Raw genomic sequence first — 14374 nt, 5'->3', positions numbered from 1 at the left:
AAAACGTCTTTCCTGTGAGGGTGCCAGAGCAGTGGCACAGGCTGCCCAGGGAGGCTGTGGAGTCTCCTTCGCTGGAGACATTCAAACCCCACCTGGACACGTTCCTGTGCCCCCTGCTCTTAGGTGTGCCTGCTCAAGCAGGGGGGTTGGACATGATGGTCTCCAGAGGTACCTTCCAACCCCTACCAGTCTGTGATTCTGTCACCTCTACACTCAGCCTGAATTCATGTGCAAGCTATATAGACCTACACCCAAAATTTTGCTAACTGCCAACTTTTCTTGAAAAACCATTTAGGTAACAGGCTTGAATGAATCTGTACATTTTTCTGTCCTATTTATAGGTCATGCTGTTGAAATATCCTTGCACACCCTTGCTGACAAGCAAAGTGGTAGGTTGAGTTGAACCATTGAGTTGAGGTATCAATGTAAGCACAGTTCACCAGCCTGAAATGCACTACCTGATGGAATTACATGTGTGTTTGGGTGACCGTGTGATTGTCACTGCAGGACACCCTAAAAGTAGGCCCCCCCCAAGAGTTCAAACATAATAATGCCCTCTAACACCAGTCCCCTTTGAAGAAGGAGATTTCCCTAACATGAGGTGCAAGGGTTTTGTTCAGAAATCACGGGAGATTGCCAAAGTAATAGAAGAGTAGATACCGTATTTGCCTCTTACAGCTGTGTATATCCAATCTCCACAGGTCTAGGTAGGAGACAAGTTTTCTTGCCCCATTTCTAGCCCCATTTCCAGCCCTGAGCAGCCAGCTTGCTTCCCTACCCCCCTGGCTACACCGACGGTGCCTCCCTGGGAGGGGAAGCCAGCTCAGCACCACCGGGCAGATGGACTCTTTGCCAGTCCACAACAGAGCTTGTGCTGCTGATGATCCTGCAGCACTTGAAACACAGTAGTCTGCAGGATGGACAAGGTTTCACCTGCCCGGTGAAATGCATCATTGAGCAAGTGTGGCAGGAAAGGCACAAGAGCCACAGAGGTGACTTGCTGTTGAACCTCCTTTTGTAACGTCCTTTCTCATGCTGCCTTTTCTTTTTCAACAGAACCAGTTTGTGTATAGAGATGGTGGCTATGCTGCAGAAGTGCCGATGCCATACAGAGCTCCTGGCTGCATAATACCAGAAGCCCCCGTTGCTCAAGGGGCCACAGCAGAGATCTTTGAAGATACTTGCTGTAATGGCACACTACGAAAACAGGTGGCAACCCTGACAAAAGAGGACAGCAGCACTCAGAGGTACAGCGCTGATCCCACGGTCTTCATACCCGAGCGGGTCATCCGGGGAGAGCTGGATGAGGACGGGTACATGACACCAATGCGAGACAAACCTAAAACAGGTAAAATATTGTCTTTCTGGAGAAGTTCCTGCTCTAGTCTAACTGCATTCTTCTTTCTTCTACATCAGCAGCTTTTCACCAAAAATGGCTTTATTGAATAACCCAGCAAGGTTGAAACATTCTGACTTGGTTAATATTTCTTTGCATGGCGATTCCTTTCTCTTTGCTCAATTTGCTACTTAGAAAAGTTCAAATGTACCAAAATGTCAAGTTTGGTAATTCCCCCTTTAAGTCTTTTTTCTGGGGAATAACAAGGAATGAAAAAACCCAAACCGCCTTCTTTTCCAAACACAAATATTCAGTTATTTCCAAGAAAAGGATCTATCTTTGGCCAGCCGTAGTCTCCACTTCGCTTTGTTTATTGATCTTCTTTATCTTCATGGCATTGTGCATGGTAAATGTCCTGTTGAACATATCACAGAACTGATACACACAGCCGGCATTTTATACCCAAGAGAAGTTTAGGACTGAAAGAACGAGATGTGCTTCAGAGAGACCATCACTGCAAGGTGAAGTTTGCCTAGATCTGTGCCAGCTTGGAGTGCTACGCTTCCCAGTTTGCCATCATTCGTTTCTTCCTTTTTAAATAGTGACAGCACTCATTTAGATGTAAGGGGATGTGTCATTAGTCATTTGCTTTCAAACCTTTGCATTAGCTATAAAGAAATCAATTAATGCAAATGTAAATGTCAAGTAACTACTGGGTTTGCTCCAGAATTTGAAAGCCACTTACCCTTTGTGTTACATGGTGGAAATGGAGGGAGTCCTGGGGCTTGACCCGTGGCAGTAGCAATTGTGGGAGTGCACTTGTGGCCCTACTCTTCAGCAACAGCCCTTGCAAGAAGAGGTTTGATGCTGTGAGCTTGCTTCAGTGTGAACCCACCGGTATCTTCACATACAGGTTCACCCTGGGGAGCCTCAGAGTTCTGCAGGAGCTTAACACTTCACAGGTGCTACCTGAGCCCTTGGGGATGTGGTAGTAGCAGCTCAGGAGAACGCACCTCCTTGTCTTTCTGGGCACAGATGCAGGGATGTCACAGTGCGGCCATGATGCTGCATGCTTTCTGTCAGCTGGGGGACTCAAATCAAGCAATGCTTGGTTGTCGTTGCTTCCACTGTGCTCTTGTTGTGGGCACATGTGCCTGTTCCACCTCTCAGATTCAGCAAAGCTTTAGCTTTGTGGTCAAAGGTATTAAGTCTTGAGCTTTTGCATTTAATAGTTTTGGCCCCTTCCTGGATAAAAGCGGAGTTGAAGGCCCACCCCAGTTCCTTTTGTCTGTGGCCCAGCTCCAAGCCATTTCCTTTGCTGCCCACTTGCAGTGTCACCCTGGCTGACTGGCTTTGTGTTTTGCAGCAAGACCTCGTTATGCACAGAGCAAGGCAGGAAGTGACACCCAGCGAATCCATTGCTCTGTGGGTCAGTTACCTGTGTGTGACTGTGGGAGGGAGCTTACTAAACATGTCTTTTTAACCTAGGACCACCAGTCTTTTTATGTTTCTCTTCCATCCCCATGCCCTGTCTGGCTTTCCATGAAAGCTCCATATGTCTTAAAACCTTTCTGCAAATCAGCTACAATTTTTTGTGGTGTTAATCCACAGAAAGTGATTTGAAGCAACTGTTACCTGCTCCAGGTCCTGTTTTGGAGCTGATGTAGGATTCTCTTGTACTCTTTCCAGGGCTCATTTAAATTATTTTTTTCATAATGCTTCGTGGCCCTTTGTCCTTCAGGGATGGAAGGTTTTTAATCAGACAAATTGTTCTGTTAGAAATGAAGCTGTCTTAGAAGTTAGCCCTTGGGGATGGTTTTTGTGCAGAGAGGCTTAACTAAGATTTCTATAGAGCTTTCTGGATGGAAAGACTGCAGACTGATATGTCCAAGGTTGCCAAGGGAGTCAGCAAAAGTCACTCGGCATGTTTGGCTCTGTAGGTCATGCTCTGAGAGGAAGTTCAGGACCAAACGAGGCACACAGGCTATTAGTTTAGTTTCCAGTTTTGCTGGAATGAGTGGCTGGGGTGGAAAGATGCACAAGGCCGAGTACTGCTTCTGGTACAGCCTGGTAGTAACGCATGCATGATGCTTGCTGCATGGATGGATTACTCCCCCTCTTCGCTGATGTATTTTTAATCTTTCCTTAGATTACCTAAACCCAGTGGAAGAGAACCCATTTGTTTCCCGACGAAAGAATGGAGATCTCCAAGCTGTGGACAACCCAGAGTACCACAACGCTCCGAATGGGCAGCCCAAAGCAGAGGATGAGTACATAAATGAGCCATTGTACCTCAACACTTTTGCAAACACCTTGGAAAATGCTGAGTACCTGAAGAACAATTTGCCAGAGAAAGCCAAGAAGGCCTTTGACAACCCAGACTACTGGAATCACAGCCTGCCCCCACGAAGCACCCTCCAGCACCCGGACTACCTGCAAGAGTACAGCACAAAATACTTTTACAAACAGAATGGACGGATCCGGCCCATTGTGGCAGAGAATCCTGAATACCTCTCTGAGTTCTCCCTGAAGCCTGGCACTGTGCTGCCCCCACCACCCTACAGACACCGAAATACCGTGGTGTAGTGACCATGGTCTTATGGAAGTGGAAAGGCAACCCCTTCTAGCTGCCTCACTCTTTCTCTCTCGCTCCCCTTTTCTCTCTCTCCCCTCCTTCCCTTTCTTTCTCCATGAGCTTCCTCTTCTTGCCAGTTCACTCATTTTTGATATTTCCAAGTGAAAGAATGTCTTGGAGTCGTTTGCAGATTGGGTTGGGAACCTGGAAGGAAAGAAGGAAAGAAGGAAAGAAAGAGACTGGAAGAAGGTGTGTACAACCTGGCCTTTCTCACTTTCCACAGATCCAGAGTGTTGGATGGTCAGAGAAGCCAGACAGTACCAGTAAAGGCCAGTGGCAGTGTTGCCTGCTGCCAAGCTAGTCCTCAGTGATTGAACCCAGACACTGTAGGGAAGCCACAGAAAGGCTGTTTCTTTCAGCAGGAACTGATGAGAGTCTGTACAGCATTCCTGGAAGCCTCAATGCAGTTTCCATTAGGGGAAAAATGGACAATTTTTATATCGTGTGATAGCATAGTAATTGGGGTTGAAAATCCAATTTCTTTCTCTAACACTTTCTATCCCAGCAACTGAGAGAGAATGGCTAACGTGGCTTTTCATAATCGTTCAGATCTTCATCGTGGCTTTCCAAGAAATGATGACGTGACTCTAATATACGGCTAAACTCTTTTTCTGGGCCACACCATGATTTTGTGCCAGTTCCTAACTGCAGAGACCCCAGCTCAGAACTGGTACATGACACGACCATTTTTGTATATGTGCCAACATGACAAACACTTTAAACACAAAAACCCTTTCAGAAGAGGGTAACAAAACCACACCTCAAACACATTCTTTTTGAGGCTAAAAGACAGGCCAAGAAACCAAGATTTGTATGCAAAAATCTTTGCTTTCCTGTTTTATATCTGCTGGCTATATAGATACATAAAAAGACCCAAACAAATTCTTCCCTCTTTTTCTTCTTCTTGATCAGGAAGGGAGTTGGGGATGCTGTCAGGCAACACTGAGGACAAGATGGAGAACTGGAGAGTTTGATATGGGTCATGAAGTCTGCTGGCATTCTGTGGGGTGGTGGTGGGAAGGGTCCTTTAAACTGGAAGACAGACACTGGACTGGAGAAAACACATATAGCGGTTCACTGGAAAGTTAGTTTGCACTTGAGCTCCGATTTTATTTGAACTGTTTTCTGGATTTTGAATGAAGCAATATGGAAGTGACCAGCAAAATACAAAACAATAATTTTAAATTAAAAAAAAAATTATATGTAAAGGATGACTGTGGAAATGCCAAAATGAAGCAAATTAAGTCTTTGGAACAATGTCTACAAGTTCTGAGAGGTCAGTGCATTGACTGCTTCAGAGAATACAGTGACAGAGCAACCAACTCTTACTACTGCCATGTGAAGGACAGCAGAGCATGCCCTGAAAGGGATTGGAGACAAATGTCTTGCTCTGGCTTGCAGCACAGTATGGAATGTTTTCTTCTAAAAGGAGGATTACTCTGGCACAGAAGATGGTGCATATGAGGTTTGAGAAGTCAAAATGTGCATGACTCGCAGAGGTTTCCTTCAAAAATGTAAGTAAATATCAGTCAGTCTCCTTGCATTTAGTTCTGCTTTCATCAACCTCAATTTTTAGGTAGACACCCCACCCCCCAGCCTGCTCCTCTTTGGAAATACCTTTCAGCGAGAGTTCTGGACGTTTTTAGCAACCGGAGGCAGATGGAGCTGGGAAGGGAGGCGGAAGGGCCAGAAACACTGACGGCTTGCTTCTGACATGACAAGACCAATGTGTGTAAGAGCATTTGCATACCTGGTTCCCACCAAAAAATCTTAAGGAGCTGTTCAGTACCTTTGAAGCTCTGCCTGTGCCTGTATCCATCAGGCTTTTAAAGGGGAAGGAACGATCCCCAGTGGATGGCCGCCTTAGGTGATACAACAGTATTTCAGTTTATGCACTTCAGTACTGTTAAAGTCGAGATCTTTGGGGTGACCGAAGCTGGGAGCAAAACCAGCAGCAACCAGTGGTCTGGAAATGACGTCAACCTCCTCCCAGTTCCTACCATCTCAACAGCTTGCCGCCTTGGATCGTAGGGAAGCAGAGGAAGGAGTAAGGAATAAGTAATAGTCACCCAGATCTTGGTGGCTGAGGGTCAGCTTGACAAAGGTATGAAGAGATCTGAAACCTGGGTGGGCTGTTATGCTTGTAGATGGGAAACAAACTGTCTATGATCACTTTCTGCATCAGGTGTGTTCAGGGCAGCTTGAACCAGCTGCAGGGCGGATATTAAACCTGTGAACTGAGTACGTAGCTGAAGAGTCTGAAAACAGCAAGAACAAGTACAGATCTTTGAAGCTATTAAAAAGAGATGTTGGGTCAGGTGATGCTATGGTGGTTTGTGGTGGCAGAACAAAATGATCAGCAGACCACAGAAGTGGGATAGATGGTTACAAAAACATCATGCATCTGAGAGGCCTTACCTCCTCCTGGTGCCCTCCCATAACTCCTCATGATCTTGGCAGGAGACAGAGGCCAGCATTGTGCAGGGGCTGGGGGCGCAGAGTGGTGGCCACAGGTCCTGGAGCCACTGCTCCAAGGAAGGTTTGCCAGTGGTAGCGCTTGCAGGGTGTCATCTGAAGCACAGGCCGAGGTCTGCCAGGTTGGGGCATGATTGCCAAGCTGCCCGGGGACAAAGACCGGCACAGAATTGTGGATGTTGTGTTTCAGTGCAAAAGCAGCTCGGTTACATAGTTAGGTGGAGAAGAGGGTTGATTTGTCCCTGAACAAGTCTTGTAACAGAGTAACTCCTGATGGAGAAAAAAAAAAAAATCCTGGTACAGTTTATGTGTTTGAGTTCAAAGAGGCGCACTCAAAGGCTGCTGGGGCAGAAGCACGCACACCGCCAAACCGATGTGGGATGGTGCTGGGATGTAGCTGCTAAAGGAAGGTGAGGCCTGTTTGTTTCTCTGGTAATTAAGTAGCACCGGTGTTGGAAACAAGCCCATCGAATAATCCAAATGTAAATAATTGTGGTTTTTAACAATTTAACATTTTATTTCTTACAATACTTGAATTATTTATTCATTTTAATTGTTGACTGTGGGTGTGGTATATTAAGTAGCAGGGAAGTGCAGAGGTTCCTTGAAGTGAGGCAGCATGAAGGCCACAACGGGAGCTACCTTATGTTGGGGCCCTGACACGGCAGCCATGCTGAGCTGTGCCAGCTGTGTCTTGAATAGCAGAGGGCAAACAAAGGGTTAATGAACACGGTGTTTTGTGATGATGGAAAACTCAACAGACTGCAGCTTCACAAATGGGCTTTTTTGTTTTATTTTCTGAGCTTCTGGTTTGAAGTGCAGTTGCCCAAAATGGCCCTCGCGTTTCCCACTGTGCCAGTGACCTTTGCTGCAGCGCGTGGGCCTGTGTGGTGCCGAGCGTCCCGTTAGCCAGTTCCTTTTCCACAGTAAGAACAGCAGTCCTCTGAGCACGGCCTGGAAGTGTGAACGTTCCCCCGGAACAGTAGTGCCGCTGAGCTACCTTGGCAGGTTTCTGTCTCTTTGCCAAATAAAGTTTAACCATGGTTAAAAAAGCAAAACTGGGAGCAGACCTGTTTGGCTGCTTTAATCTGATCAGCAGAAATACCTGGCTGGCCCTAACTCACAAATTTGCCTTTGCAGGTACAGCTGCTGGCTTGTGGGTAGGAGTCAGGCAAACACACGTGGCAAAATCATGGCAGATACTGAACCGATTATGTGAAAGAGGAGGGTCAGGTTTTTTAATAAATAATTACTAGTTTGGGGAAAAGCAGATATTTCTACACACAAGCTGCATTTCGTCAGCACAAAGCAGTGGGTGAGAGCATCAGCACAAGTATTTTGACTGGCTGTAATTAATTCTCTAGTTCTACGATGGGATGTGTGCGCAGCACTGTAGGTTTTTATGGTTTTTATAATGCGGTCTCCCATTTGTAAATGTTTTCCTTCCCCTTATCATAGCCCGCGTGACAGAAGAGCAGCGACTGACTTTTCAAGAGCAGATACCCAAGTGTGTATCAGCCGTTGTCCAAGGCACAGAGCAAAAGCGCTAAATGAAAGAGAATAACAGCTTATTTTTTTCCTAATCTCTTTCAGTGATACTTGTCTTAGATGTTATTATCTACCTGAGGGGTATTTCAAACAAACGTAGATGCGGGATCTGATTGACTTGCTGTAATGTAATTGTCTGAAACCAACTATTTCTGAGTTTCCTTCTTCAGCTCTTTTCAAATTTTTCTTTTTCTGCAAAATAGCCAGGAGGGATTCTTACATGACCTTTGCTCAGATGTGGCAGTGTATTTACAACTTGCTTTCAAACAGGTCATCTCTCACAGGTAGCAAGCAACAGAAATAAATCTGAGCGAGCATCAGCAGTAGGAGCCACCGTGCGGGTCTGCTTCGGGTACCTTAAGATCAGTCCAGAAATCCTTTCCTCTGCCCAGAGAAAGGTTGCGTTAGCCCTGGTTGTATCGCTTATTTGATTGGAAATGCATTTCCTGCTGCAGGAGTTGTATGCAATGATCTCATTCCATTTATTCCCTTGATTAAATGGGAAATCCCTTTCCCGTCCTGCCCCACAGCTGGTAAGCCCGGAGGCTGTGAGTGAAGGGCACCTGTGTAGAAGCGGTGCTGGGGCTGGGCAGCCTGCAGGCATGCCACTGATCCCACACCTGTTTGCACTGAAGATTTGAAAGGGAGCCAGAGGGGAGCCTTTCCCCCCACCCTCAGCTGCCACCAATCCCAGCCTAGAAGCAAAGAAAACAGCGACTCTGAAAGACCCTGACTCTCTATGGATCAGTTCTTTCTATAGTTATAGGTGGTGGTAGGGCTGAGCAGCTTTAGCTGCAGGTAAGTCAGCCCAGAGGTATAGCTTGGGGCGGGGGGGAGGTTTGAGGATAGGCCTATATGGGAAACTCAGATATTAAAGAAAAAAAATTTTTTTTTTTTTTTTTTTTCTGATGAGGTGTCAGTGCAGGTGTCCTGCAGCATGGTGGCAGCTAAAGGAATGAAGGGATTATTTGGGCTCCTTTATACCACCCGGGAGATGAGGAGACTTTGGCACAGGACAGAATTAGGCAGTTGGTCATGTAGTTCCCCAGGATAACTGGGGGCATCCCAGTCAGCCTTGCCTCCCCTGGTAGCCCTGTGCAGGTATCTCTTTATGGAAAGGGTAGCAGCCACTGCAGTGCCCATGTGCACGGACACCCGGACACTCGCACCCTCTGTCTGCCGACCCATTTAGGGGGAGGGAATGGGAGTAATGGAAAAGCGCCAGGGACTGACAGCTCGCTTACTTGTTGGGATGGATTTGTCCCTCGCTTTGCACAACTGGAATGTTGGGGCTTTCACCCTGATTTCCCACTCACGGTTTGGAGCTATTGAGCTCAGGTAGGGATTTACCTGCTTTGAAGGCTCTTTAGCTTAAGGGAGACTGGCGGAACAGAGGTCTTAGCATGAACCAGAGCCAGGTCTCCAGTTATCCATCACCTCTTTGGCTCTTAGAGAGCACCTCAAAGGGGACAGTACCACCTCGAGTTCCCTTCGGCAAATATTTTTCACAAGGTGGTGTTATTCATAGTTATATGAAGACCGTGCACCCCTTCATTTTTAGCTCTGTCACTTGCAATATTCTCATTCCCGTGGAGCTTAGACCTCTGCTGCTGACAAACCAGCTCATCTATTGTTCTATAAAACCTTGGGTTTGGGTTCAAACTTTTATATTAGAAAGCCAAGGCTATGTGGAGTGAGGTCGGTTGGCTGCAATATTGATGCTCCACCACGTGCAAGGAGCCATGGTCATCCCACAGGGCAGCCTCTGTGCAGCCTCGCTGTGTTTGCAAGATCCCGTCTCTTTTTTAAATTTTCTGGCTCTTCCTAAGCGTTACACAGGTAGAAAACGTCACTGTTATAAATGGGGCTCTTGAACTGGGAATAAATAACAGAAATAAAGCTCTGTGGCTACAAGCACCACTCTAAAATGTCCAGAAGTCACATGCCTCCACCTTTGTTTTAATTTTATTTCAGCACAAGGTCATATTCCTGTACCATTGTGTGGATGAGTACGTCGTTATGCTGGTAGGCTCATGGCTCTTGGGGAAGTTACTGACAGGCAAGGCTGCCGTCAGTGGTACCGCAGCGATGGCTGGGACCTGCCTGCAGGTCTGGGGGATGCAGAGCACCTTTCAGGGAAACTTGAGGTGTTCAGGTCTGACTGGTGGTGGTGGGACTCACTAGGACTTGCCTGGCCTCCAGCCAAGCACACCTCCTAACCAGAGCCAGACCGAAAGGGGTGCTTCCAGCCAAGGCATCCTCCAGTTGGGGCCTGTGCCGACAAGCCAGGAAAAGGTCTGAGGGGGACCCTAAGGACGCTATCGCGATTAGGAAACTAGAGGTCTCAGAGCTGGGGTTTTTCTTTTCCTTTTGTATTATTTAATTTTGAGAGAGAGCTTTGTGGACCTTGGAAGAGAGGAGTTTTAAGGGGAGATTGGTAAGGTGTTATACAGTGTGAGTAATTATGTCCCAGTTCTTCTCCCCTCCCCAATAAAAAAAAAGCCATGAAATCGTGCTCCAGGCATGTTGTGGATGAAACTGCCAGGGCAAAGGTTCATCCCACACAGCACCCCCTCGCTGATGGCTCTGGTGTGACCAGGGCGCACCCGCACATCGAGCCATCAGCCCTCGCTGCTGTGCGCCGGCTGTGAGCTCCGTGTGCCAGCGGTTTGGTCCCTGTGGCGCCGCCGACCCTGTGCCCGGCCCAACCTTTGAGCCCTCTTAGGGAGAAAACACTGTATTGTCCATAGCACTCCGAAGACTAAACCCTTTTGGGATAACCACAGTAATAAACTGTGAATGGTATTTTATAAGTAAGTGTAGATATGTATGCCGTTCTTTTGAGGTAAGGTAACTATGACATATGTAGCATAAACTGGTACTGCTGTTAAATGGGTCGATTATTAACTGAGCAGCTGTGTAAGGGGTAGCTAACTTTGAATGCACTAAACCACCGTTCCTTTGAAGACGGGGACTGAAAGTAGTTGTGGGTACTTGCCTTGTAATGGTGGGGTGTGTTAAAAGGAGAACGCAGGTCAGTGAAAAGATAATTTTTTATAGCATTTTGATGTTGAAAATTGGTACATATTCGATACATTACTCACTATGGTTTTAACCCTTCTTTTTGCCCAGTATTTGCAATTTCCCCAATATTGTAAGCTGGAACTTCTGAAGAGCTAGCAGCCCTGGTGAAGGGAGGGGAAATTGAGGGGAAAAAGCAGTCTCTCTCCGAAAACGGAGATATCTAAAATGTATCATCTCCTGACCTGGCGGTCTTGAACTATTGACTTTTTCTTTTCTGATGAGGCTCAAAGTCGCAGGCCCGGAGGATGACATTACTGTCCCCTCAAAATCAAAGGCCAAGCCCTTCTGGGAGGCAACGTGGGAATAGCACCGAGCTCCTGCCAGATGCTCCACTGGCGGTGGCTGCCTCCATGGGCCGCACTCGCTGCAGCCAGCCTGTCCCAGAGGAGCCAGCCCGGACACCTACCGGGAGGTGGGTGAGAGGCTGCGGTGGGGCCCTCTGGGTTTTAGCCAATCTCCATGTTCTCAAAGCGCAAAGAGACAAAACAACAATATTTCTGCCTTATGAAGTACCTTCAGAAGAAGAGAAGCATCAGCATGTTGGGGAAGACACTCATTTCTTGCAGTGATGCATTCAGAGTTAGCTGCCTTTCTGAAACAAAAATTAAAAAACAAACAAACAAACAAAAACTACTGTATGTTACTTTGAAAATGTGAATAGTATTTTTATAGCTTGTTAAAGACACAGCTAGTTGCATTTGTAAATAAGGATAATGTTGCTTTTATTTTCCTTGTGGACACCATTATTTGGAACATAATTGTCCTTAGGGTTGATTTGTATATAGGTAATTTGCTTGTGATTTAAGCCGCTCCTCCCCTTTTCTTTCTCTCCCTTCCCACCCTCTGGTTTTGGTTAGAAGTACCATTTTGGCATTCTGTGTGACTCTGTGTTTTAGCACTATTGTGGTGTGTTCAGACGACTTTCTGCACTTGCTTACACAGTAGGGTATGCCAATTGTGTGTGGCGTAATGTTACTTTAACCTTTCGTTTCTCATATTTTAGCTATTGAGGATTATGCACTGTTAAAATACTTACTGACCTGGGTTAATATTAGGTACATATTTTAGCATAATTTCCCTTCTTTTCATGGTTTCTTGGTTTTTTTCTTTTTTTTTTTCTTCCCCTTTCCCTCCCCTTTTGTCATGTTTGGAGGCTGGGGAGAAACCTGTGGATCTTCTCTTTGTGTGGTTATATTTTCCCCTCCCCGTGTGCAGTCCCGAGTTTCTCCTCATGGTCCTTGGGGTAGAGCTTTATCTGTTTGTAGGGCAAATGTAGACTGCGACCCACCTTGCATCAACCCACGCTCATCCCAGCTGAACAATTTGAAAACTGTTCTGCCTTTTTGTTACATGAATCTGTCAGAAATATATTTTTAATTTAATATAAATGAAATTCAATAAAATATGAAACAAAGTCCCTCTGTATGTGTGAAATTTCTTGCCAAGGCTTGAGAGCTTCCAGCAACAGGGACTCCCCGTGTCCCGGCAGAGTGAGTGGTCCCAGACCTGCCTGGGGGAAGCCTCATGCTGGGCTCCTCAGCTGGGCCGGGGCAGGCCGTCCTGACCTGAATCGGCCCACTCCCAGCCCTCGGCGCCCCTGGGGTCTGCTGGAAGATCACCCTGCCAAAACCCAAAGTCCCTCCCTTTCTCCCCACCCCTGCCCGAACCCCCAGTTCTGGCACCCCAGGCCTGCCATGCTCCACTGGGGCAGCGATGCTCCCATGCTAACAGGCACTGAAGTTAGCTCCTCCAGCGACACACTTCCCTTCTGAACACTGACACACCCACACCTCTCTGGGTGTGTCGTACCCCCAGCTTGGTCCCAGGGTTGTGCAATTCAGGGCTTTTATTCCTTTTACAAAAAGGCCGGTGTGTGGTTTCAGTCCCATGCCCTGTGCCCTGAGCTGCCCACCTGGTGACTGGCTGCAGCTCATTACCCCACCCTCACCCACCGCAGCCCCAGCCTGAGCCAGGCTGTGGTTTACAGCTTCTTCGCTGCAGAGGATATTGGGGTGGGGGCATGTGGCAGTGTGACACGTTTATTAAGACACAAAACCTCAGTGCCATAAATACCATTTAAATGGAAGAACCAAAACCCCACTATGCAAGCAGGCATCCTCCAGGCTGCACAAGCACTCATGGTCCTGTACTGGCAACGCTCCCCCAGTGCCGCAGCCTGGCCAATTATTCCTCAGGCTTTGGCAGATGCACCTTTAAATCCAGTTAGAAAATGTGTGGCTGCTGCCCACAGCCCCCACCAAAGGGGATGAATAAGACCATGGGTGCTGCCACACACCCTCAGCCAAATGCCCACTGTCGCCCCGTGGCTGGCTTAAATCCCATGACCAGTGCACAGTCCCAGGGCTGCCCAGACCCCCTGCCCCCCCCCGAGCTCATGGCCATTCCCAGCTCGGCATTCACTTCAAAAGCTGCCATTAATCCCATGGGATCTGGCACGCACCCGAAATCAAAATGTTCTCACCGCCCCCAATCTGCTGCCCTGGCTGACCGCATTACCGGGACCCTGGAGAGCATTTTAAATTTAGCTAGAAACAGTAAAGGTCATTTGGCTCTTTGAGGTGCATTTTAAAATACTTCAATCTCCCTGGATTGCAACTATTTGTTTCATGAATGACCTCAGCATTTTATACCCAGCAGTCTGGAAAGGTCATTGCACAGATATATACAATTCTCCTAAGGGCCTGGTACAGTGCTCGCTTGGAGCCTTGCTGTTAACTTTCCCTCCTAGTTTCAGGTAGTGCGATGAAGGCAGCCAGCCTTCAGCCAGGAGCACAAGCTCTCGCTGCAAAGCTCTTGGTGCTACATTATCAAGCATGCCCGCTTTACACTGTACATATTATAAACTATATTCTCCATAGGGGCGAAGCACTGGTCATTAGTGGTACTGGGCGCTGCTGCGAGCCCACCCTTCCCAGGAGGGTGCTGGGCTGTGCGGGAAGGCGCTCGCAGGAGGCGAGGCCATGTCCACCCCTGCACCCTGAGGGCCTTTCCATGGCAGACCTGCACGCAAGCAGCACGCACGCCGCGGGAGGCCGCAGCCAGTTTAATCCAGCGCAGAGTTGTCTGAGGCAAAGGCAGAGACTTGCTATAAACACTAGTGCCAGGATCACAGTAGAATTTAAGCAATACATCAGAACAAATAAACCCCAGAGCCAAGTGGCATTAGATACCTCCTCTCCCCTTCATACCTTCCCCAAGTGGGGTTTACCAGCTGTCAGGAACCAGCTAACAACAACAAAAAAAGCACCAAATAAACCCACCCCTCCAAAACAATT

At 47.4% G+C, this 14374-nt stretch overlaps 1 protein-coding gene across 4 annotated transcripts in view; it reads left to right on the top strand.

Moving 5' to 3' along the window:
• Positions 1-12574, top strand: part of ERBB4 (erb-b2 receptor tyrosine kinase 4) — a 651514-nt gene extending 638940 nt beyond the window's left edge. For all 4 annotated transcript variants that reach the window (XM_064452102.1, XM_064452100.1, XM_064452103.1 and 1 more), the window contains 2 exons: positions 1057-1348; positions 3486-12574. In XM_064452102.1, the coding sequence (XP_064308172.1) occupies positions 1057-1348; positions 3486-3922 (729 nt within the window). In that variant the 3' untranslated portion in view covers positions 3923-12574. The remainder of the gene's footprint in view (positions 1-1056; positions 1349-3485) is intronic.
• The last annotated feature ends 1800 nt before the right edge of the window (positions 12575-14374 follow it).

This window comes from Phalacrocorax carbo, chromosome 5 (assembly GCF_963921805.1).
Source record: "Phalacrocorax carbo chromosome 5, bPhaCar2.1, whole genome shotgun sequence".
NCBI lineage: Eukaryota > Metazoa > Chordata > Aves > Suliformes > Phalacrocoracidae > Phalacrocorax > Phalacrocorax carbo.
Note: the sequence above shows the minus strand (reverse complement) of the source record. Positions and strands in the feature narration are given on the sequence as shown.